The sequence below is a fragment of the Cetorhinus maximus genome, chromosome 27 (assembly GCF_964194155.1).
Source record: "Cetorhinus maximus chromosome 27, sCetMax3.hap1.1, whole genome shotgun sequence".
Taxonomy (NCBI): Eukaryota; Metazoa; Chordata; class Chondrichthyes; order Lamniformes; family Cetorhinidae; genus Cetorhinus; species Cetorhinus maximus.
In genome coordinates, this window is record NC_135905.1 from 11,371,493 (window position 1) to 11,397,922 (window position 26,430).

General features: G+C 44.2%; 2 protein-coding genes across 5 annotated transcripts in view; one reads left to right on the forward strand and one right to left on the reverse strand.

Moving 5' to 3' along the window:
- Nucleotides 1-2,216: 2,216 nt before the first annotated feature.
- Nucleotides 2,217-26,430, reverse strand: part of ptpn20 (protein tyrosine phosphatase non-receptor type 20) — a 336,983-nt gene continuing 312,769 nt past the window's right edge. For all 4 annotated transcript variants that reach the window (XM_078530719.1, XM_078530716.1, XM_078530715.1 and 1 more), the window contains 4 exons: nucleotides 21,700-22,031; nucleotides 19,578-19,793; nucleotides 4,619-4,681; nucleotides 2,217-3,073 (listed from right to left, as the gene is read on the reverse strand). In XM_078530719.1, the coding sequence (XP_078386845.1) occupies nucleotides 2,984-3,073; nucleotides 4,619-4,681; nucleotides 19,578-19,793; nucleotides 21,700-22,031 (701 nt within the window). In that variant the 3' untranslated portion in view covers nucleotides 2,217-2,983. The remainder of the gene's footprint in view (nucleotides 3,074-4,618; nucleotides 4,682-19,577; nucleotides 19,794-21,699; nucleotides 22,032-26,430) is intronic.
- mapk8a (mitogen-activated protein kinase 8a) overlaps nucleotides 2,219-26,430 on the forward strand; it is a 485,513-nt gene continuing 461,301 nt past the window's right edge. Inside the window, exon 1 of the mRNA XM_078530730.1 lies at nucleotides 2,219-2,223. The gene's annotated coding sequence lies outside the window, so the exon portion shown is untranslated. The remainder of the gene's footprint in view (nucleotides 2,224-26,430) is intronic.

A 26,430-nucleotide genomic window follows, 5' to 3' on the forward strand; every position in this document is an offset into this window, starting at 1 on the left:
CCTGTCCTAATATCTCCTTAGGGGGGAAATTGGTGTCAAATGTTTGTTTGATAACACTGCTGTAGAGCGTCTTGGACGTTTTACAATGTTAAAGGCACCATATAAATACAAGTTGTTATTGCTGTTACCTGACTGCCAAATTTGCAGGCCACTGGTGTAGTGTTCAACTGTTCTGTGTTTGATTATGAAAGTCTGGTAACTGATCTGTGCTCACTGTGCTTGATTGGTTAAGCCTGGGTGTGGAATCAGGGAAAATTAAACTGCAGAAAGAGCTGGAAACCAGGGCTGAAGCATGGAGCAGACATTTTGAAGCACTGTGAATAAAACCTGTTAGATACATAGAAACATGTGTCATCTCCGCACAGATCCAAGATATAAGATATACAACACCAGGCATTCACAACACAGCGTGCAATTGTACTGGAAGCAGTGCTGGGCATTCGGGTGAGCTGACCTTGCTTTAAGTTGCTGTATTTTCCGGGGTCACATGCTTGCGGAACCACACTGCATGGGATCTATGTATTGGCCCCTTCTCATATAAGACCCTACTTGAGGAAGAGCTACTTGGCCAGGACACGGGAAGGTTGACGGCCCCGACAGCATCTTTGGAAAAGTTGACAACGTAAAGTGGAGGAGGAAAGAAATGACAGCAAAATAAAATTAAACTTTGGAACAGTCAGAATTCAATGCAGTATCATAAAAAGACAATTCTTTAATTACTGTTATCTATTCAAGACAGGTTTATAAATATACAGCTATATGTACAAAAGAGAGCAATGTAGCTTAAAAATATCAAGTGCTGGTGACATTAAACAATCAACTCTAAAGAAAAAGGTATTCAGGTAAAACCATTCATGTTTAATTTGTGTAAATATTAAAATGCTGCTTCTTTCCTAAATATGGTTGCATTAGTGGTTTCCAGAACATTATGTGAACTGAGATTAGATGCTTTAATTGCTCCAACTGATGATATATTGACTATTGTGTGGTGTATACATTGGAAACTCACCATGTAGGGAATCAGGAGTGAGCACTACATAATTTTTTAACTGATATTCAAATTACCGCATTCTATAAAATACCTCTCTGTTGAAAGATGGAGTGGCAATGGCTAGATTGAAATTAAAATGACATGGTCACAGAATTGTGGTCAATTTAAAATGAAAATAGATAAAAGAATGTTACCTTTATCATAATGGTTGCCATCGTGATATGTTAGATTGAATTGTCAACTGATTTAAACCTAGGAGTCAGTACCAACATTTCAATCTAGCAGAGACTGTATCCCAAGTATCAAAAGCTTCAATTAAGTTATTTTGTTTGAGGGCAAGTGTCAGAGCCTGTGAAAATTCTGCTGTGGTTCAGTGCATGTCTGCCGGCTGAGCATTAAAGTAACCTGTATCAGACACTACGCACGACACTGCGCACTGAGCTAGTCAGCATATTGCTAGATGATGGTGAAAAGGTCATGATAGGTCAGTATAGTTCAAAAAGGAGCAAATGGTATGGGCTGTTTTTGCCTCCCTTCCCTAAGATGGGCACCTCCTAGTTGCTTTGGCAAGACAAAGTACAAATGAATTCTTTGTTTTGATTCTTTCCTTTCCCAGAGAGCAGTGAGCCTCTGGGATGCATTGCCAGATTGTGTTTGGTGGGTGCTAACTCCCTGTCATCAGGAAGGAGTTAGATCAGGTCTTGACTGGTGCAAAGATTGCATCATGTAGAAAATAAGTGGCTTGGTAGAAAACCCATTGTTCATGTGATCTCCTCAACTTGGATTGCTTGAGAGTGTCGGGGAGGAATTTTCCAGAATATTCTTTTATTGGCCATAGTTTTCTTCCCTGTATTTTCTCCTCTGCCAGGAGATTAGTTGGTCACAGGGCTGTGGTAGGTGGTAAGTAAGTTTTTATTTAATTATGACAGTGCAGCACAGGCTTTGATAGAGAACCTTGTATTTTCTTGTCCAATTTTATGCGTTTGTATGTTTGAATTGGAATGTTGCCTACTCCACGGACTTAAACAGATCATTTTCTGATTGGCATTTTCACTTGCCTGAGTTGACTGCTTTTTTTATGTTTTAGAATCATGTTCTGATCTATCATAGTGATGGAAAAACTCTAATGACTTGATCTAATTTTGTTAGTTCAAAAGTCTACCTACTAATTCAAACCCGCCACAGTGCAAGAGTTGAAGTTTTTGAATCATCAGTGCAACTGGGGATTGTATAAAATCTTTAATCAGGTACAGGCTCTATTATAAAACATACCTTACTAAACAAATCAAATTCATGGAATTTTACAGTTAGTTACAAATCATTCAATCAGATGTCAATACCGGAGGAACAGTTTAGAGTGCGTAGCATGGGATTATTCCAGAAATATACAAGTCCCATTGTATTTACATCAATAACTGCACTTGGTTTAACTTTCATGAAGGATGCAAAACCAATTGTCTATAAATATTTGAAACATCCTGTTGGTTGCACCGAACTTCCTGTGGTCACGATTTAGTGATGCTTGAGCCATATTGGTAATGGCCAGTTCTATTGTTTGCAATAGGCAGCACCTGCTATTCAGTATTCCTACCATTTGTGGTGCTGTGGTATAATTTTTCATCCATTGCAATAAGCACTCGTACTTTTAAATCTTTTTGTGCAAAAAGTACAGCAACTTTGATTAGTTTTGTTGCATTCATTTGTGGCATTTGACCTCAGTTCAAAGGAAAACCAACTAGAAAACTACTTACATAAGATCTCCTTATTTGCAGGAGTCATACATGTTATGAACAGACTGAGTTTTCATATCATTCCTTTAGTTATTAATGTGCGCGATTATGAAATCACAGTTACTTATTGGTTATTGCTATGGCGTTACATAATTTTCCTGTGTCTAATTAACAGTTGGCATAGTGATTTCAGTGTGTAGCTCATAACGTCCCCAGGCCTGTGGCCTGTGCACTCTGACCCCAGCTGCCAGCGACTACTTTGTCACAACGGGTTCCCCTCTTGTTGTCGGTTCAGCTGCTGGATGCCTTCTAGAATTTCCAACACGATGTTGTAGCAGAACAAGTACTGATCCTGCACAGCAATGCAAAGAAAGAGTTACCTTCTCATCTCACAATGTATTCGCGTCAAGGTAACAGAACCTGACAGCGCCCGGCCAGGAATGGGTTGAGGGCTGAGCGCCGATCCAGGAAGGGGAAAGGCTGCCATTTCTCAGTTAAGTGGTTCACTCTGTTCATTGCGAATGGAAACCGCTATTCAACCTGATCTGACGGGTCTGGTCTTACAGCAAACTGCTCAGATATTTCTCCTAATGTAGGGGATCGTGAAAGAAGACAGAAGGGAGGAGACGCCAAGGAGAACTGCTCTTCTTTAAGTGTCATTGCATTTTATTACTTATTGTAATGCATAAATAAAATAAATTGGGAGATCTGCTGTGTGATACCTAATATTGGTTGCTGGTCGTAGTGTTGTGGAAAGCATCCTGTGTAAACTATGGGCCAAACTTTGGCTGATTTCGATTATAGCACTTGGATTACTTACTCAAATTATTTCACTAATCTTTGGTGCAAAGGAACAGAGTGACATGAATAAATGGATAAAAAAAGATACTGCTTAAATAGTGTGCTAACGCACATGAAGTGCCCCTTTTCACTACTTCCCTCCTTCCGTATTCTAATCTTTTAATTAAAAAAAAAGTAAAACACAGAAAATTGTTTGTCTAAAGTTTTTGCATTACTCGGTTCTGGAGAAAGAGTTCACTTAGAGTCTTTAGACTGGCCAGGACACTTAAACCGATTGATCAGATAGCAGATGTAGAAACTGAGGCCTGAACGTTAACCTGGAGGTGAGCCGGGGTGCAGGTGAGTGTTTCCTGGATCTCCTGCGGAATTTGGCTGCAGGGAGCTTTCGTGTGCTCGTGCTCAGGCAAACCCTAAAGAGCGGCTGAAGGCCTTTCCGGCAGGAAGCCGGACACAAACGGCCGAGAGGTGAATCAGATGGCAGTGGGGGTTGCATCTGATGTTGGTCCAGGGGCAAAGGGGGAGCAGACGGATTCAGGGGAGTGGGGGTTGTCCGGTGGGAGCAGTTGGTGGTTGGGGACGGGAGGGTGGAGCAGATGGACTTTGGCAGGGGGAGGGTTTGCTGGAGAGCTCCTGCTCCTCTTGCCCCACAAGCCGTGCTGTAAAGCTGAGTTACTGGTGGATTTAGCCCCCTACCCACCTCCTTTAAGCTGCTGAGTTTCCTGAGGCTGCCTGGGGTTAAAAATGGGATGAAATGTATTTTTTCTTTCAATGAATTGAATTGATCATAGTTGTTATCCAGGACTAATAGGATGATAGAGAATTTTTTTTGGTGAGGCGTAGCTTGATGAAGTTGGAGGACCAATAATATATTTTTAACATGGCACAGGTCATCACTTTAATTAGCAGTCACTCCGCCGAGCTTTGTGATTTATGTCGTTTCACAGTTTCACATCCAACAACAACAACAACAACAACTTGGATTTATATAGTGCCTTTAATGGAGTGAATCATCCCAGGTCGACCGATTAGTTCTGCCAGGATAACGTGTCCAAAATGGTTTCAGAAAGACCCATGTCCAACATATTACGCAGCTTACCTTAGTCTGGATCATTCCATGGCGCTGTTTCCTCATTTCCCTCACGATGTCCATAATGTCAAACTATATAAAAGAGGGATATTATTGCAAACTGTCAGCATGATATAAAAGCACAAACCCATGGACAGGTTAGAATAAAAAAACTAGTGAGTAGGCTCATCATTTATCCACAAAACGTTGACTTGTTTTCCTTTTGTGCAATAGAAGATGATAAATTGCCCAGTTCTGGCTAAATAAATAGGACCAAATAAAACATTGGCTATTAAAGACTCCAAGTCTGGGCCTGAAAACAGGTTTTCTATCCCACTGCTCCCCCTCTAGCTCCCCACCCTTTCACCAAGTTCCTCCTCCTCCAACTTTACCCATTTATATTAGAATTCTTCTTAACTCTTCCAACTGAATTTCACCAGGATCTCTCCTTCCATTCTCGCGATTCAAGCTGCAACTCTTTTCCAGTCCCTGACCCCACTGAACCTGGCCATGTTTTTTTGCAGCTGATCATCTCCCCCCTTCATCTCCATCTGCTTCCTTCAGGAGAGTGAGGTGGCGAGGTGGAGGGATGTAGGGAGGGTATTCCAGAGCTGAAGGCCTAGGCAGCTGAAAGCATGGGCACCAATGGTGGGGCGATTATAATCGGGGATACGCATGAGGCCAGAATTGGAGGAGCGCAGATATCTTGGAGGGTTGTGGGGCTGAAGGAGGTTACAGAGATAGAGAAAGGGGAAAACCATATAGGGATTTGAATACAAGGATGAGGATTTTAAAGTCAAGATGTTGCTTGACCGGGGGGTCAGCAAGCACAGGGGTGAGAGGGACACGGGACTTGTTTGGAGTTAAGACATGACAGCAGAGTTTTTTGGAGGACCTCAACTCTATGAAGGGTAGAATGTGTGGGAGGAGTGTGTTGGAATATTCAAGTCTCGAGGTAACAAAGGCATGCATGAGGGCACCAACCGAGCTAAGATGACAGGAGTGAGGCAAGTACAGAGTTTGTGCTGCCACTTATTGACATTGTGGAACCCTAGCTACAGGATAAATAGGATAAATTCCAAAGTACCAGGAGCCAAGGCAAACAGAACCACTTCTCCTCGAAGCAGTCCTGTGTAACATAAACTCATTAATAATGACAGCTTCTCAGGCTTATTATTTACACAGGATTAATAGTATCTGTGATTCATGCTTTTCCTTATCAATAGAGATTTTTCAAGGCATGAGCTATTGCAACAGGAATGTCTAGTTAAGGCTTCGCGTTGGCGTCATCTTCAGGGAAGTGTCAATTGGCTTCACGCTAGACATTCAGTCAGTAAACAATTCTAACTCATTCACATGTATTTAAGACATCTGTGCATGGTAGCTAATACAGGAATTTACTGACATCAGATATGTTTCCCTACATGACTGCTGTCACTGCACTGCAAGGGTAATTCATTGTGTGAAGTGTTTTGAGACACTGAGGTGCTATATAAATGCAAGGATTTCTTAGAAACTAGAATCTGTTGACAAGTGCCGACCAAAAGACAAAGCCTTCAGATTGACTTGTTGAGAGGGTTTCTGTGCCTTGTGAACAGCAACTAAACACAAACAGCTCTTATCCTATCAATAAAATTCAGACCACTATTTTAATAGCCTTGTGGAATCCAGCAACCAACCTGTAGTTGGGCCTGTGTCCCCTACAGTCCAGAAATAAAGATAGCCTTGCATTTGTATAGTGCCTGTCATGACCTCATGACACCCCAAATGCTTCACAGCCAATTAAATACTTTTGAAGTACCATCCCTGCAACGTAGGGAATGTGGCAGCCAATATGTGCACAGCAAGATCTCACAAACAACAATGTGATAATGACCAGTTTCTTAGAGATGTTGGTTGAGGGGTTAAGTATTGGCCAGGACACTAGGCAGAGCTCACCTCCTCTTCTTCAAAATAGTGCCATGGGATCTTTTCCATCCACCTGAGAGGGTAGACTGGGTCTTGCCTTAATGTTTCATCTGGAAAAACTGTGCTTTCAACCGTGCAGCACTCCCCCTGTACTCCCAGCTGAGATTTTATGCTCATGTGTCTGCAATGGGACTTGAATCTCCAACCTTCAGACTCAGACATGCGAGTCACAGCACAGAACCATGGCGGGCACATTCACCATAGCAACAGTTCAAGCTGAAGCTACTGTGAACTAAAACCATGCCCTTCTGCGTGCGGAGGGTATACAGCATAGAGAAAGGCTATTCACCCCAACCAGTCCATGCTACTGGACTAACAATGATATAGTGTACTGGACCTCATGGGGAATGGCTACCACATTTTTCTGTCTTCTCTGGGAAATACCAGACTGACAGATTACTGTTTTCAAGCTAAACTAATATTTACCCCATATTATGCAGAGACAGTAAGTGGAATTAGTCCAGAGAGGATAGAATGCCTTCTTTATAACATAGATTTTATAACAATTTGCATTTTTATCATACCTTTAACTTGACAAAGTGTCCCAAGAGTGTAATCAGACAACAAAATTGAGACCGAGCCCAAGATTGGGAGAGATTAGGGGCAGAATGTCCAGGTCCAGCTTAAACCAGGTACAAAGGCGGACAGGGCACAGAAATACAGGGTTTTTTTTATATACCTGTAACACCTGACCCTGTTCCTGGCATCGGCCATTTCGGATTTTGGGATTTTTCCAGTCGGCCTCCGGTTTCCCAACGCAATGGAGGGGGGGTGGGGGGTGGGGGGGGCTGGAGGATGTTCAGCTGCCAGGAAGCAGGCACCCAGCGGCAGTCTGGGGTTCTGGAACCCCAGGCAGACCGATAGGCCCTCCCTGCTGAGTGGGGGTGCATCCAAAGATCACCCTGTAGCTGAATACCCCTCATGCGGAAGGAGTCCGGCTGCTTTTTTGTGTTTTCTAATGATTTTTTTTTTAAGTGCCTGAGAAAGCACCTTCCTGTTGAAGCTCAGTTACTAATGCACATTTTATTGCAGCCTCTAATCAGCTTTAAGAGCCTGCCCACTGCCCTTAATTGGACAGGGAGCCTGTCTTCATGCAAATTAAGGAGATGTCCCAGCCAAAATTCCAAGCAGCGACTGCTTTCCCCCTGGGATGGGCTGACGACCCCTGAAACAGTCCCGGCTCCTCTTTCCCGGGCTCGGGGGAGGTTTTAATCAGTGTCTTAAGGAAGGGGAGAGAGTTGGAGACGTGGAAAGGTTTAGGAAGGGAATTCCATCGCTTCGGGCCTATAGACAGGCTGCTGAAGGCACAGCCGCTGGGAAAAAGAAACGCGCAAGGGGCCAGAGTTGGGGGAATGTAGAGCGCTTGAAGGGTAGCGAGGCTGCAGGAAGTTGCAGAGATAGGGAAGGAGGAGGCTGTGGAGGGATTTGAGCTCGGCGATACGAGCTTTAAATTTGAGGTCAGTAAGCAGAGGGACGAAGGGTGAACAAGACTTGGTGGTGATAAAGGCAAAATACTGCAGATCGCTGGAGATCTAAAACAAAAACTGCTGGAAAGACTCAAAAGGTCTGACAGCATCCGTGGAGGGAAAGACAGAGTTAACGTTTCGAGTCTGTAAGACCATAAGACATAGGAGCAGAAATTAGGCCAATCGGCCCATCGAGTCTGTTCCGCCATTCAATCATGGCTGATAAGTTTCTCAACCCCATTCTCTTCTTCAGCTCTGAAGAAGAGTCATACGGACTCGAAACGTTAAGACTTAGTGTGAGTTAGAATATGGGCGGAAACATTTTGGATGACCTCAGGTTTATAGAAGGTGGGAGGCTGATCAGGAGACCATTGGAATAGTTAAAGTACAAAAGCATAAATGAGTGTTTCAGCAGGAGGTGAGCTTAGGCAGGGGTGTAGATGAACGATAGGTGGAGGAGATGAGTCTTATTTCAAATCCATGTAAAATAACAGAAATCATTATCAGTATGTAGCTTAGAACAAATGCATCTATAGATAAACCTGCTAAAAAAATAAACTAAATTTGCAATGGAACATACTATACACCGAATGATTGGCCAGTTGGTGCTTCCACATTGCTTGTTTAGTTAGAACTTATAAAATGTCTTGGCTAAGTACATAGCACCTAAGACCAAACCTCTGTCTCCAGACAAACATAAAGGTTCACTAATGTCCTTCAGGGGAAGGAAATCTGCCATCCTTACCCAGTCTGGTCTGCAGGTGACTACAGACCCACAGCAATGTGGTTGATTCTTATCTGCCCTCTGAAATGGCCTAGCAAGCCACTCAGTTGTACCACAGAAATGCTGAAAAGGATTAAACCCAAACAGGCCAACCTGCATTCTTATAGGCACTGGAAACGAGGGCAGACCCAACACTATTGACCCTTCAAAGTCCTCCTTATTTACATCTGAGGACTAGTTTCAAAACTGGGAGAGCTGTCTCACGGAATAGTCAAGCAACAGCCTGATATAGTCATACTCACCGAATCATACCTTACAGCTCATGTCACAGTCACCACCATCCCCATCCCTGGATATGTCCTGTCCCACCAGCAGTACAGACCCACCATAGGCACAGCAGTATACAGCTGGGAGGGACTTGCCCTGGGAGTCCTCAACCTTGACTGGTATCAGGTCAAACATGGGCTAGGAAACCTCCTGCTGATTACCACATACCTCCCTCTCCTTCTTCAGCTGATGAATCAGTACTCCTCCATGTTGAACACCAACTGGAAGAAGCACTGAGGGTAGCAAAGGCAAGCATGTACTCTAGGTGAGGAGGTTCAATGTCCCATCACCAGGAATAGCTCGGTAGTACCACTACTGACCGAGCTGGTCAAGTCTTGAAGCACATAGCTGCTAGTCTGGGTCTGTGGCAGGTGGTGAGGGAACCAACTAGAGGGAGAAACCTACTTGACCTTGCCTTCACTAATCTACCTGTCACAGATGCATCTGTCTATGACAGTATTGATAGGAGTGACCACCGCACAGTCCTTGTGGAGACAAAGTCCATCTTCACACTGAGGATACTGTCTGTTGTATCATGTGGCACAACCACTGTGATGAATGAGATAGGCCCAGAACAGATCTAGCAACTCAAGATTGGGCATCCATGGGACACTGTGGGCCATTAGCAGCAGCAGAATTGTACTCAACCACAATGTATAACCTCATTCTACCATTACTATCAAGCCATGGGATCAACCCTGGTTCATTGATTACTGCAGGAGAGCATACCAGGGGCAGCATATATCTAAAAACGAGGTGCCAACCTGTTGAAGCTAAACACAGGATTACATGCATGCCAAACAATGGAAGCAGCGTGCAATAGACAGGGCTAAGTGATCCCACAACCAATGAATCAGATCAAACCTTTGCAGTCTTGCCACATCCAGTCATTAAAGGCAGTGGACAATTAAACAACTAACTGGAAGAGGCTCCACAGATACCCCCATCCTCAATGATAGGGGAGCCTAGCAAAAGACAAGGCTGAAGCATTTGCAACTATCTTCAGCCAGAAGTGTTGAGTGGATGATCCATCTTGGCCTTCTCCTGAGGTCCATAACATCACAAATGCTAGTCTTCAGTCAATTCAATTCACTCCACTTTATATCAAGAGATGGTTGCACTCGATACTGCAAAGAGTAGAGGCCCTCAACATCCAGCTATAGTACCATAGGAACACAGGAAAATAGGAGCCAAAGAAGGCTGAAAGACCTGTACTCCAGAACTAGCCATACCCCCCCAGCCAAACTGTTCCAGTAAGGCTACAACACTGGCATTTACCCGGCAATGTGGAAAATTGCCCAGCTGTGTCCTGCTCACTTAAAAACAGGACAAATCCAGTTCGGCCAATTACCACCCCATCAGTCTTCTCTCGATCATCAGTAAAGTGATGCAAGGTATCAGTAACAGTGCTATCAAGTGACACTTACTCAGCAATAACCTGCTCATCAATGCTCTGTTTGGGTTCTGCCAGGATCACTCAGCTTCTAACCTCATTCCAGCCTTGGTCCAAACAAGGACAAAAAAGCTGAATTCCAGTGGTGATGTGGGAGTGACTGCTCTTGACATCAAGGCAGCATTTGACCAAGTGTGATATCAAACAAACCTGGTGAAATTGAAGTCAATGGAAATCGGTGGGGGGGGTGGGGGGGGGGGAACTCTCCACTGGTTGGAGTCGTACCTAGCACTAAGGAAGATAGTTGTGGCTTTTGGAGACCAATCATCTCAGCCCCAGGGCATCAGTACAGGAGTGCCTCAGAATGGTGTTCTAGGTCAACCTTCTTCAACTGCTTCATCAAAGACCTTCCCTCCATTGTAAGATCAGAAGTGGGGTTGTTCGCCAATGATTGCACAATGTTCAGCACCATTAGCAGCTCCTCAGATACTGAAACAGTCTGTGTCCATATGCACCATGACCTGGACAACCTTCAGGCCTGGGTTGAAAAGTGACAAGTAACATTTGGACCACACAAGTGCCAGGCAATGACCATCTTCAACAAAAGATGTTCTAACCATCTCCCCATGACATTCAACGGCATTACCATCACCAAATCTCCCACAACAACATCCTGGAGGTTACCATTGACCAGAATCATGCGAACATACAAATTAGGAGCAGGAGTAGGCCATTTGGCCCCTTCAAGCCTGTTCCACCATTTTATAAGATCATGGCTGATCTGATTGTGGCCTCAACTCCACATTCCCATCTACTCCTGATACCCTTTGACTCCCTTGTTAGTCAAGAATATATCTACCTCATCCTTAAAAATATTCAATGACCATGCCCCTACTTTCTGGGGAAGATCAGAATTCCAAAGGTTCATAGACCTCTGAGAGAAAAAATTCTCCTCATCGCTGTTGTAAATTGGCGACTCCTTATTTTTAAACTGTGTCCCCTAATTCCAGTCTCTCCCATAAGGAGAAACATCCTTTCAGCATCCACACTGTCAAGGCCTCTCAGGATCTTACATGTTTCAGTAAGTTCACCTCTCATTCTTCTAAAGGCCAATGGATACAGGCCCTGCCTGTCCAACCTTTCTTCACAAGATAACTCCCCCACCACATCCAATCCCCGGAATCAATCGAGTGAACCTTCTCTGAACTGCCTCTAACACATTTACATCTTTTCTTAAATAAGTAGACGTAAACTGTACACAATACTCCAGATGTGGTCTCACCAATATCCTATACAACTGTAGCAAAACATCCTTACTTTTATATTCCCCCTTACAATAAACGACAATATTCAATTTGCCTTCCCAATCACTTGCGGTATCTATGTACCAAACGTTTGTGATTCATGTACCAGGACACCCAGATCCCTCTGTACCTCAGAGTTCTGCAATCTCTCCCCATTTAAATAATTTGCTGCTTTTCCATTCTTCCTGCCAAAGTGGAGAAGCTCACATTTTCCCACACTTTATTTGCCAAGTTCCTGGCTGCTTACTTAACCTACCTACATCCCTTTACAGACTCCCTTTTGTTCTCTTCACAACTTACTTTTCTAGTATTATCGGCAAATTTAGCAACTATACATTCAGTCCCTTCATCCAAATCATTTATATGAATTGTAAAAAGTTGAGGCCCCAGCACTGATCCCTGTAGCACACCACTCATCACATCTTGCCAACACAAAAATGACCCATTTATGCCTACTCTCTGTTTCCTGCTAGCTAATCAATCCTCCATCCATGCTAATATGTTAGCCCCAATGCTATGAGCTCTTATTTTGTGTGGTAACCTTTGATGTTGCACCTTGTCAAATGCCCTCTGGAAGCTGAACTGAACCAACCATATAAACACTGTGGCTACAAGGGTATGTGAGGGGGGGCTGAGAATCCTATGGCGAGTACCCGACCTCCTGACTCCCCAAAGCCTGTCCACCATCTACAAGGCACAAGTCAGGAGTGTGATGGAATACTCCCCACTTGACTAGATGAGTGCAGCTTCAGCAACACTCTGGAAGCTCAACACTATCCAGGACAAAGCAACCCGATTGATTGGCACCCCATTCACCACCTTAAACGTTCACTCCCTCCACCGCCACTTTCGCACAGTGGCAGCAGTGAGTACCATCTACAAGATGCGCAGCAGCAACTCACCAAGGCTCTTTTGACAGCAACTTGCAAACGCACAACCTCTACCACCTGGAAGGCCAAGGGCAGCAGATGCATGGAAACAAGGCCGCCTTCAAATTCCCCTCTAAGCCACACACCACCCTGAGTCAAAGTGCCTATTGAAATAATTATACCTCGCATATGAAGGTTGCCCACATGTGGAAAGGAATCTAGGTGCTTATGGAACCAAATGCTGCATAAATCAACCCTTTCAGGAATGGAGAGGGAGAAAATGAAACCGGACACAAAACTAAAAAACTCACCACCTCCGGGCCTTTCCCAGACATCTTAAAAATATTCATTTTTCAACCGCATTTTTCATTCAGTCTGCTTACTTCACATCAAACACCATTTGTAATTCATCTGCCAGTTGATAAGGCTCCCTTTCTGTCAGCATCTTTGAATTTTATCCCTTCCCTCTGAACATCCTGTCTTTCCCACGCAACTTGGTGTTCACTGTAGACTTGGATGTTCTGCTTTAATGTCTTTATCAAGATCTTTTTTATAAACACTATGAACAGCGGGAAGTCTGGGATTGATCCCCAGGGTGTTCTGCCAGGAGCAGCTGTCCAATTAAACCCAGCACCATTGATCACCAGCTTTTGCTTCACATTATTTAGCCAATTTTTTTTGTCCAATTTTCCGTTCTTCCCTTTTATCACATGACCTTTAATTTCAGCTGCAGGTCTCCTGTGGGACACTTTATTAAATGCCTCCTGAAAGTCTAGATACAATATCTGCCGCATTACTCTTATCAATCAATCTTTTTGCATCTTCAAAGAATTCCAATACCTTCATTCTGTATCGGTTGCTTTTCATGAATCCAAGCTGCCTTGGAATTCCAGTCTTTGCCCTTGTTCGATGTGCTCGAATTACTTTCTTTGTAATAAACTTCAAAGGTTTCCCTATTATAGATGTCAAGCCCAAAAGGCCAACAAGGGTATATTTACTAATCCTGCACTCCTGTTTGTATAATCAATGCCATAATACTGTGGACCTTCCTTTGACCATTGAGAGTGAGGGATCAGACAATTTATCTAATAACTCTCACCATCAGCTTTGGGTCGTTTTCAAATATTGGGACAATTTTCCAACTCTTCCGTCTAGTCAGCTACAAAAAACTCAACATCCGCATTGACTCTTTTCCTTTTCTGCAAAGGGGAGTTCATTCATCTAATCCATCAGCACTCTCTCCATATACAGCCATAGCCAGAGCCTTGCACTAAATATGCTCAGCTTTTTTGTAGTCTCACAAAGGCTAACATATTGAAATACGTTGACTCTGAGTGGAGCTGGTGCTGTTTAGTTGGACCGTAATGCAACTGAACCAAATTTCCAGCAACACAATATCCCTTTCTAATCCTTTCCCCCACATCCACATACCTAGCTTCCACATAAAAGCCCCAATGCCCAATCACTTCAAGCGCCTCAGGTGATGGTGAGTTCCACATTCTACCCACTCTAAGTCAAGAAGGTGCTCCTGAATTCCTCATTGGATTTATCAGTGATTGTCTTGTGTTTATGACCTCTAGTTTTGGACTCCTCTGCAAGTGGAAACATCTTCGCTATGTTTTTTATATGAAACAAGGTTCCCTCTAAGTTTTCTTTATGCTGGATGAGCTACACACTCCTCTGAATGCTACATTTTTGGCCATGCGCAGTTTACATTTTAAAGAAACTGCTGATTTATGGTGGGAATTTCTCCCAGTGAATGTCCTGTTTATTTTAACTACGTTGCCTTCCAGGTTGCTGCCCAGGTGCACTTGCGCATCTTAGAGGGAACCTTGCTTGTCAAACCCCTCCACAAGCTTAGAGACCTCAATCAGGCCAGCTTTCTCTTTTTTTTTTAGATAATGATGTAGATGTTGAACACCAGCCAGTGCAGTCTTTTCTAATGGTTATAACCTCTCAGCTCTGGTGTCATTATTGTAAACCTCTACTGCACCTCCTCTAGGGCCGCTCTATCTTCCTGGTTCCAAAGCATTATTGCGGACAGCTGCCAGCCATCATCTGCTTCCTCCTGTTGTTCTCTCTCCACTCAACCCCTCCCTTCCCAGGACTTATTTGAAAACCAATTCTGGGAGATGGTCAGGCCATCCTGTTCAGGCTCGCATATTGCAGTCATGCCAACTGTTTTGTACTTGTAGTTGGCAGCTGAATGATTTCCCTGCTTGGCACATGTGCCACCCTTGAGGACTAACTGCAGGAGTTGCATGGGAGCTTCTTAAAGTGGGATATACTTGCACTGGAAGCAGGTCCGAGAAGGTTAGGCTGATTTCTGGGATGAGGGGTTTGTCTTATGAAGAAAGGCTGAACAAGTTGGGCTCATACTCTCTGGTGTTCAGAAGAATGAGAGGTGATCTTCTTAAAATGTATGCGATTCTGAACGGGCTTGACAGGGTAGATGCTGAGAGGATGTTTCTTCTTGTATGGGGAATCTAGGCCAGCATTTATTGCCCATCCCTAATTGCCCTTGAGAAGGTGGTGGTAAGCTGCCTTCTTGAATCGCTGCGGTCCATGTGGTGTAGGTACACCCACAGTGCTGTTAGGGAGGGAGTTCCAGGATTTTGACCCAGCGACAGTGAAGGGACGGCCAAATCAAGATGTGGCTTGGAGGGGAATTTGCAGGTGGTGGTGTCCTTGCCCTTCTAGGCCGTAGAAGTTGTGGGTTTGGAAGGTGCTGTCAAAGGAGCCTTGGTGAGTTACTGCAGTGCATCTTGTAGATGGTACACACCGCTGCCACTGTGCGTCAGTGGTGGAGGGCGAGAATGTTTAAAAATAAGGAGTCTCCCATTTAAGACAGAGATGAGGAGGAATTTCTTTCCTGAGAGAGCCATTAGTGTTTGGAATCCTCTTCCTAATGAGCAGTGGAGGCTGGGTCATTGAATATATTCATGGCTGAATTAGACACATTTTTGATTGACAAGGGAGTCGAGCGTCATGGGGGACAGGTAGAAAAGTGGAGTTGAAGCCATCAGCAGATCAGCCATGATCTTTTTGAATAGCGGAGCAGGCTCATGGGGCTGAATGGCCTACTCCTGCTCCTATTTCTTATGTTCTTCGCTGCCTTCAATTAGAGATGGCTCTGCAGATTGGGCCTGGGTATGGTCCAAAATCAGCTGATCCTTCCCAAAAGAAAACAAATCCCATCACTGTGTGAATAAGCAGCAGTAACCGACTTGAGTTGGATAGCCCTTGAAACAACTACAGAATCACAGAATTGTTACCGTGCAGAAGGAGGCCATTCGGCCCATCGTGTCTGCACCGGCTCTCCGAGCATTTTAACTTAGTGGCAATCTCCTGCCTTTTCCCCCTAACCCTGCACATTGTTTCAATTTAGATAATCATCCAATACCCTCTTGAATGCTTCAATCGAACCTGCCTCCACCACACTTCCAGGCAGTGACCTAGTGACCTAAACTTGTGGAAATCGAGTAGAGTAACTTTTAAACCTTACAACGTACAGAGCAACATTGGAGTTGCTCCTCAGAAAACCATTAAAAGACATGAGTCCCTGCCTGTATGGCAGACGGTGCACAGACACTTAACACGACAATTTTAACAACAGTCTTATTACTTATTCATTCTGGGGATGTAGTCATCACTGGCAAGGCAAGTATTTATTACTCATCCCGCAGTGCCCTCGAGAAGGTTCTGGTTTTTGAACGGTTGCAGTCCATGTAGTGTAGGTACACCCACAGTGCAGTTAGGGAGGGAGTTCCGGGATTTTGACCCAGCGACAGTGAAGAAACGGCCGATATATTTCCAAGTCAGGATGGTGAGTGGCTTGGAGGGGAACTTGGGGGTGGTGGTGTTCCCATGCGTCCGCTGCCCTTTCTCTTCTAGGCAGTGGAGGCTGTGGGTTTGGGAGGCTCTGTCAAGTAATATTGGCAACAGTGATTTCTAGGGCTTTCAAGGTCTTTTAGGAATGGGGATAGGGTAAACCTGTGAATCATACATGAGGTACATTTTGATTTTTGTGGTGCCCTGGTCAATCAGCTGTTCTGATGGTGAAACGATCCCTCTATCGCTGTTAGGCCCATGGCCTAACTTAGATCCAGCTGTGGAGAATCAAACAGGCTTCCTGATATGGCTCATCAGATTTAGGCCTGTAAATTGGACTAAGACAGTTGCCAGCAAGGTACAGGTCGAGTATCCTTTACCCGAAACCCTCGGGGCCGATGGCGTTTTGGATTTCAGATAATTTCGGTTATCGGATACTGCGTATAAATTTACATTGGAAAAGCCTAAGCCTGAGCTAGCTGTAGTCTAAAGTAAATAAGATGGCTAGAGAAGTAAAATTATATCACTGATTAATAAATACAGGGTACCTGTGATAAGTTCCCGCCTGTACGATTCTACTTGTAGGAGAGGGTTCACAAGGCAAACAACGCAGACAAACAACAAGGCTTTCTGCGCTAAAACTCGGGTGTAGTTGGCGGGGTTCATGTCGGTTCAGGTCACAGACTAAAGGTTGATGAGGTTCAAAAAAAAGTGCGGTTTTTGGATGTGTTCAGTTTTCAGATTTAGGGATAAAAGATACTCGAACTGTGATCCCGAGGGTGGAAATCCTGGGACAGCCTGGATTCTTATTGTGGTCCCTGGAAGAGCAGTCTTGCTCCTCCGAGACCTACAAAAATAATTTAACACTTACCTTTGTTGGATCTATTCCGATCCACTGCTCCACGGGATGGCTGGAGCCTGCACTTGTACAAGTTGCAACCGTTTTCAAACTAAAATGACAATTTGGGGCCTATTTATCTCCTAGGACCCTGATTTCCATATTAAGAGGGGCCGATCACATGAAACAGGTGAACATTTTGAATACCTGACGTTAGGGCACTTTCAGACATCGAGCTGGCACATTGCCAATGTTGACGAGGTGACTACTCCCATTTTGAGACTGTTAATTGACTATTTTGCCAGATTAAGGGAGTCAAAGTTGACCCCAATGGAATCTGGATGGAATGGGTTGGATGGGTTGAGTGGCATTTTCTTATTTTAAACTTTCTCCTCTTTCTAACAGTTTTATTATTCTTATCCTTCAGTCTCGTTGTTATTTCTTTACAGTCCTTCTTGCAATAGCTTTTTCATGGTCCACATACTCCAACACAGACGATCATCACAAGCTGCTTCTTAGCTCCATTCAGTGTGCCCTATGTCAGTCTCAATAAAACAACTTATTTTTGCCCACAGCATATGTCAAACCATCTAATTTCACTCCCTAACAAAACTCCCTAACTCCCTATTCGCAAACCTAATTATGGATTTCTCCATCACACCTTCAACTTGCTCTTCATGTTTCTTCGATCACAACACCCTAGTTGGACATTTCTGTAGCCTGACTACCTCTTTATCATCTTGTCCCTATCCTTTAAATAACGGGCCCTGTTGTCAAGGATTGTTCCTCTCTTTTCAAACAGCTTTCCAAGATTTTCCTTTTGACAATTGACTCAATCCCAACTCTTCGCTGAAGTGTAAATATTTTACAGCGCAGAGACAGGCCAATAGGCCTAACCGGCCCAGAATGCACATCAACATCCTCCCACCTTACTTTGTTTGACCCTATCAGCAAATTCCTTTTCTCCCTTATGTACTTATCCAGCTTTCCCGGGGTCAATAGATTTTTGTTGGATAAGGGCATGGAGAGATATCGAACGTCCATGCTCTTCACTTCATTGTGGCTGCAAGTCCCACATTTTTGATACCGTCATATCAATTTGTTTTTCATTCTTGACAGCTTTCCTTATAGAACCAAGCTTCTCCTAAGTAATGGAATATTTTGTATGTCTGCTGCACTCAAAACATATTCACCTGTTTTTTTTCTATTTTTATGCACCTTTTACAACCCTTGCAGATTTTTCAGGTCCTCGTTAATGCCCAGGATTTGTGATTCTGTTTATTTTTAATACCATGCTTAATGAGGATATAAGCAAGATATATGACCTCTCTATCACCTATTCCTATGTATTGCCCATCTCAAAGCAACTGTGCAAATAATTAAATTGCTAATTTTTATAAAATCTTTCATGGGGTGTGGGTCAACCACGTTGCTGTGGATCTGGAGTCGCGTGTAGATCAGACCAGATAAAGACAGCAGATTTCCCTCCCTAAAGGGCATTGGTGAACCGGATGGGTTTTTAGTCACCATTACTGAGACTAGTTTTTATATTCAAATTCCACCAGCTGACATGGTGGGATTTGAACATTTATCCCCAGAATATTAGCCTGGGATTACTAGTCCAGTGACATTACCACTACGCCACCATCTCCCCCAATCATAAGTTAACAACTCATAATTTTTCAAATTATATCACTGGTCTTTATCATTCTAGGAATATGAGGAACAGGAGTAGGCCATTCAGCCCCTTGAGCTGGCTCCCTCATGGCTGCTCTGTACTTTAGCTGCATTTGCATGTCTTTGCTCCATATCCTTTGATGCCTTTACCCAACAAAAATCTATTGATCTCACTCCTGAAAGCTCCAATTGGTCCAGAATCCAGAGCCTGAAGAGTCTTCCAGATTCTAACTGCGTTTAATAAACTCCATGCAAATTAATAAAACTTTCCCTCATGAATAGAGAGGTTGGTGTGCGAATGGCCAGGGAACTCAGTCAAGACAGTTGAGCGTAAATCCCGGGCTAGGCTCTTGTATGCATCCATAGTATCCCCAAGATTTGGGCAGCACTGATTGAGTGAAAGGAAATGGCCCAGGACTGGAGTGCAAATGGGAGGAAATTCTTACAGAAAGCTTCAATATTCTGGCTTGTTGTTTGAGCAGGAGCTGGTTTATGCAGCTTTGAAACACGGGAAATGGGCAAAGGATGATAATTACAGGGGAGTGCACCTTAGACAAACAAAAAGCTTCACAAGAATATTTTCTTTACTTACACTGAGTTCTTTGTTAATCAAGCTCAACAGTACATCCGTGCAGATCAGCACGCCACTGCGTCCAATCCCAGCACTGCAATGGACGACAATCGGTCCCTTGTGGTGCACCTCTCTCATGTACAGAATGAAATGCACAAGTTTCTCTGATGAGTTTGGTGTGCCATGGTCAGGCCATGTAATAAACTTCAGATGCTTGACATAATGTATCTCTCCGGTCTGAAATAGGTAAAGACAAACTGAAATCAAACTAATGCCTAATCTTTTAGACATCATTGCAGAATGGTGTTTGATTTTTTTCCCCCCATCTGAGTTTCTCCCTTTCTATTACACAACCATGCTCCCAGGTACTGCCAGCCCTTGGGTACTGGACCTAAGGATCCTTCCTTGACAGTGAGTCTGGTAGCAGTTCAATGTTTTTTTAATTCACTTATGGGATGTGGGTGTTGCTGGCTAGGCCAGCATTTATTGCCCATCCCTAATTGCCCTTGAGAAGGCGGTGGTGAGCTGCCTCCTTGAACCACTGCAGTCCATGTGGTGTAGGTACACCCACAGTGCTGTTCGGGAAGGAGTTGCAGGATTTTGACCCAGTGACAGTGAAGGAACGGCGATATATTTCCAAGTCAGGATGGTGAGTGTCTTGGAGGGGAACTTCCAGGCGGCGGTGTTCCCATGTGTCTGCTGCCCTTGTCCTTCTAGATAGTAGTGGCCGTGGGTTTGGAAGGTGCTATCAAAGGAAGCTTGGTGAGTTTCTGCAGTGCATTTTGTAGATGGTACACACTGCACCCACTGTGTGAATGTTTGGGATGGGGTGCCAGTCAAGTGGGTTGTTTTGTCCTGGATGGTGTCAAGCTTCTTGAGTGTTGTTGGAGCTGCACTCATCCAGGCAAGTGGAGAGTGTTCCATCACACTTGGGAGGGTATCACAGTCTTCCCACCTGACATTCATCCATGAGCATTTTCCAAGCTGGCCCACTGAAGGTCAGTCATGGCCAGGAACACATGCAGATTTCATACAATTGAATGTCACATTGTAATCCCAATGTCATCTGGGCTTGGATTAGCTGGAGCAGCTCTGAGCAGTGAGCGAGCATGAGTGTATATCTCTGTACTGGATCACACTGGGCATGTACCACCTGAGCTTCCGTTCCACTTAGCAAACGTTAGGATAGTATAAATAGCATTTTCTGAAGAACAATATAACAAATGCAACTCATCTCAGTATCTTCTCTTTACAGCATATGCAATATGTTTCTAATTGAAAACGAGGTCATTTAAAGCTAATGCTAATAGCCCAAGAAAATCAGTTGAAACTACAATATTGCTTGTCATTCGGGTGTAATTAGTTTTTATTTCCAACCAAATTTCTCCACCAGTCTTCAGGCCCAGCACGTAGCACTTAGCAATAGACTTCTCTGTTCCTTCATCTGAGCTTACTAAATCTTCTGGACACAGTACACGGAACAAAACTGGATGAGGCAGATCCCAAACCCATAATTCATTTTCCAAACCCCCCCATGTATTGAATGGACAAAGCAAAACAGGTTCCTTGGCGACCATAGAATCTTACAGCTCAGGAGGCCATTCGGTCCATCGTACTGGTGCCAGCGCCCAGGTAAAACTATCCAATTATTCCTACTCTTTCCCCTTGACATACAAATTTGTTCCCTTCAAGTAATTATCCAATTCTTTTTTGATTGTTGCTGTTGAATCTGCTTCCCAACCAGATCACATATCATAACTCACAGTGTTTAAAATGTTTCCTCATGTCGCCTTTGTCTCTACTGCTAATCACCTTAAACTGTGTTGCCTTGTTATCTTCTGCCAATAGAATTCTCCTTATTTAACCTACAAAAATTGTTCATGATCTTGAACACCTGTATCCAATCTCCCATTCAGTTTTCCTATGTGCACTGGGCAAGATGATGCCATAAGCAGGGATAGGAAAAGTTGACCCATGGGTTGTACTGATGTAATTCTTTAAATTCTGTATGGATTTAGTCGATTTATAAAAAGAAACATTTTAATTGTCTACTGCACCAAGATAAACTGTAAATCTGTGGCAAGAAAGAAATATATTCTGTAATTATTTTCCATTATTGTGTGTTTTTAAAAAAATTCCTCACCTCACTGTCTGTCATCTTCATGGCGTTTATTTCAAAAGAATCCAACATCTGGTGATTTTCCAGTGTGAGGTGGTACTTGTTGACTCTGATTGGTTTGTACATTTTGTCAGGCCAGTATCTGTGACACTTGACCTTTCCCCGCTCGTGTTCGCGGGTCATCATGGCGATGACGTCAGCTTTGTTTTCCCAGATCATTTGCCAAAAGTCGTTGGTAGTGCCAGGCAATGGTCCTTGGCAAGCGATGTATAAACATTCCTCGGAAGCAAAGGGCATCCTAATGTAACTTGCGTTGATGTATCCTCGACCCTCAATACGAACCCGGGTATTATCATCTGAGATTTTGAAAACAAATGCATTTCACAATGGCCGTGGCCAAGCTCAGGAGTTTTGGATAGCATTATATAGAAAATACAGCACAGTAATGGGTTCATACCTCCTTCCTCCCCCTTCCTCTCATCCTGTCAACATGTCCTCCTATTCCTTTCTCCCTTGTGTATTTATCGGGCTTTCCCTTAAATAAATCTATGCTATTCGCCTCAACTACTCCTTGCAGTAGTGAGTTCCACATTGTAACTAGTCTCTGAGTAAGGAAGTTTCTCCTGAATTCCTTATTGGATTTATTAGTGACTATCTTAGATTTAAGGCCCTAAGTTTCGATCTTGCCCCATAGAGGAAACATCTTCTCAGCATCTATCTTATCGCACCTCCTGATCATCTTCAAGTCTTCCATCATGTCCCCCCTTCCCCCCTAGAATTTCCTTCCCTAGAGAAAGGCACCTCAGCCAATTCCAAATCTTTCCTCATAGATACAACCTTTCAGTTCAGGTAGTATCCTTTTAAATCATTTTTGCACCTTTACCCTCTTTATAATTTAATGTCCATTAGGGAAGGAAATCTGCCGTCCTTACCCACTCTGGCCCATATGTGACTCCAGACCCACAGCAATGTGGTTGCCTCTCAAATTCCCTCTGAACAAGGGCAGTTAGGGATGGGCAATAAATGCTGGCCCAGCCAGCAACGCCCACGTTCCATGAACAAAAAAAAAAGATCCGAGTGTGGTCTAATCCAAATTCTATATCTTCTCTGTTTCTCATTGTAATTCCTCTAGAAATGAGCCTCAATGCTTGCTTGCTTTTTACAATGACTTTATTAACCTGTGCTACTACCTTTAAAGGGCAGAATTGGAGGAATGCAGGGACTATGCAGGGTTGCAGGGCTGGATCGAGGAGGTTCGAGATAGGGGAAGGTGAGGATATGGAGGGATTTGAACACAAGGTTGACAATTTTAAAATTGAGTTGTTTGCAGACCAAGAGTCAATATAGGTCAGTGGTGTGAAGTTCCTGGGGCAGAAACAGTTAATTATTCATCCAGAGACGTTTCGGATTTTTTTTCATTCATGGATGTGGACGTCATTGAAGAGGCCAGCGCTGTTGCCGATTCCTAGGTGCCCTTGAGAAGGTGGTGGTGAGCTGCCTTCTTGAACCGCTGCAGTCCATGTGGTGTAGGTACACCCACAGTGCTGTTAGGGAGTTCTAGGATTTTGACCCAGCGACAGTGAAGGGAACGGTGATATATTTCCAAGTCACAATGGTGAGTGGCTTGGAGGGGAACTTCCCAGTGGCAGTGGTGTTCCTATGTGTCTGCCGCCCTTACCAACCTAGTTGGTAGCGGTTGTGGGTTTGGAAGGTGCTGTCGAAGGAGCCTTGGTGAATTCCTGCAGTGCATCTTGTAGGTGGTACGCACTGCTGCCACTGTGCATCGGTGGTGGAAGGAGTGAATGTTTGTGGATGGGGTGCCAATCAAACAGACTGCTTTGCCCTGGATGGGGTCAAGCTTATTGAGCGTTGTGGGAGCTGCACTCATCCAGACAAGTGGGGAGTATTCCATCACACTCTGACCTGTGCCTTGCAGATGGTGGACAGGCTTTGGGGAGTCAGGTGATGAGTTACTCGCCGCAGGATTCTCAGCCTCTGACCTGCTCTTGTAGCCACAGTATTTATATGGCTAGTCCAGTTCAATGGTAACCACCAGGATGTTGATACTGGGGGATTCAGCAATGCCATTGAATGTCAAGGGGCGATGGTTAGATTCTCAATTGTTGGAGATGATCATTTCCTGCTACTTGTGTGGCGCGAATGTTACTCCCCACTTGTCAGCCCAAGCCTGGATATTGTCCAGGTCTTGCTGCATTTGGAATTGGACTGCTTCACTATCTGAGGAGTCGCTAATGGTGTTGAACATTGTGCAATCATCAGTGAACATCCCCACTTCTGACCTTATAATGGAAGGAAGGTCATTGATGAAGCAGCTGAAGATGGTTGGGCCTAGGACACTACCCTGAGGAACTCCTGCAGTGATGTCCTGGAACTGAGATGACTAACCTCCAATAACCACAACCATCTTCCTTTGTGCTAGGTATGACTCCGACCAGTGGAGACTTTTCCCCTGATTCCCATTGACTCCAGTTTTGCCAGGGCTCCCTGATACCACACTCATTTAAATGCTGCGTCGATGTCAAGGGCAGTCACTTTCACCTCACCTCTGGAGTTCAGCTCTTTTGTCCATGTTTGAACCAAGGCTGTAATGAGGTCAGGAGCTGAGTGACCCTGAAGGAACCCAAACTGAGCGTTATTGAGCAGGTTATTGCTAAGCAAGTGCCGCATGATAGCACTGTTGATGTGCCCCTCCATCACTTTACTGACAATTGAGGGTAGACAGATGGGGTGGTAATTGGCCTGGTTGGATTTGTCCTGCTTTTTGTGTATAGGACATACCTGGGTGATTTTCCACATAGCTGGTTAGATGCCAGTGTTGTAGCTGTACTGGAACAGCTTGGCTAGGGGCACGACAAGTTCTGGAGCACAAGTCTTCAGTATTATTGCCGGAATATTGTCAGGGCCCATAGCCTTTGCAGTATCCAGTGCCTTCAGCCATTTCTCAATATCACATGGAGTGAATCGAGTTGTCTGGAGACTGGCATCTGTGATGCTGGGGATCTCTGGAGGAGGCCGAGATGGAGTATCCACTCGGCACTTCTGGCTGAAGATTATTGCAAATGCTTCAGCCTTATCTTTTGCACTGATGTGCCGGGCTCCTCCATCATTGAGGATGGGGATATTTATGGAGCCTCCTCATCCAGTGAGTTGTTTAATTGTCCACCACCATTCACCACTGGGTGTGGCAGGACTACATCAGAACTGCATGGGCTGTTAAACATGGACCCTTTATTATCTCTTCCTCGCAGACTCCCCTTGCTGGTACATGTATGTACCTCAAGTGAACAAAATGCACAATACAATTGATGAGGAAACAATGGAGAAGTTGGGACTGTTTTCCTTGGAGAGGGAAAGGCTAAGAGCAGACTTGATAAAAGTTTTCAAAATCATGAGGGGTCTGGACGGGGAGAAACTGTTCCCGCTCGTAAACAGATCGAGAACTGGAGGGCAGTTTCAAAGTGTTTTGCAAAAGAAGCAAATGCGAGGTGAGAAAAGGCTTTTTCACACAGCGAGGGGTTCGGGTTTGGAATGCACTGCCTGGAAGTGTTGTGGAGACAGGTTCAATCAAGGTATTCAAGACGGCATTGGATGATTATATAAATAGAAACAATGTGCAGGGTTACACGGAAAGGGCAGGAGATTGGCACTAAGTTAAAACGCTCAGAGGGCTGGTGCAGACACGATGGGCCAAATGGCCTCCTTCTACACCATAACAATTCTATGATCCAGTGGTGGAGGGCTTTGGAAACCATAAGAAGATTTACATTTATATAGCACCTTTCACCACCTCTCATAGTGCTTTAAACCAATGAAGTACTTTTGAAGTATAGCGTTGGAAACACAGCAGGAAATTTGTGCACAGCAAGCTTCCACAAACAGCCATGAGATAATGACCACATAATCTGTGTTTTAGCGATGTTGATTGAGGGATAAATACCCTGCTCTTCTTTGAATTAGTGCCATCAAATCTTTTACATCGATGTGGAAGGACAAACAGAGCCTTGGTTTAATGTCTCATCCAAAAGATGGCACCAAAGACAGTGTAGCACTCCCTCAGTACTACATGGACTGGGACTTGAACCTACAGCCTTTGGACTCGGTAGCAAGGCTGCTACCAACTGAGCCACGACTGACAGAGGCCCAAAAATCACCTGTTCCTTCCCAGCAAGCTATGCTTACCACACACATCACATCTCAGACGATTCATTTACTGGATTCCAAAATGTTACTTTCTGATAGAAATCTATTTAATTTATGTTTGAATGCGTCAATACCACCCTCTTCCACTGTCTCCCGAGGGGGCCTGTTTCATTGATTGATGACTCACTCACCGAGCTATCAGGCTGGATTTGACAGTGCAAATAGTGGCGACAAATTCCGTGTGTTGCCGCTACTGGACTCATCGGAGAGACCCTGCAACTCCCGGACTATAAACGCTACTCCCGGCGGTTCGTTACTTCAACACCAGTTAGGGGATGGGTGTGAATTTGGGATAACTGCCCCGCTAATTCCAAAATGAATTATACATTTCAATTTTTGTGTTTTCAGGCGTAAGGGGCCTCTGCTCGATTCACAACTACTTAATGAGGAGGCCCACACACTTTCCCAAGTGAAAATGGACTGACTTAGCTGTTCGTAACATGAAACCTTTTCAAATGCTGCTCAATCCGTTAAAAAAGTCAAATCTATAGCTTTTCGATACGAGCGGTCAGACTTTTTAAATAACGTATTAGT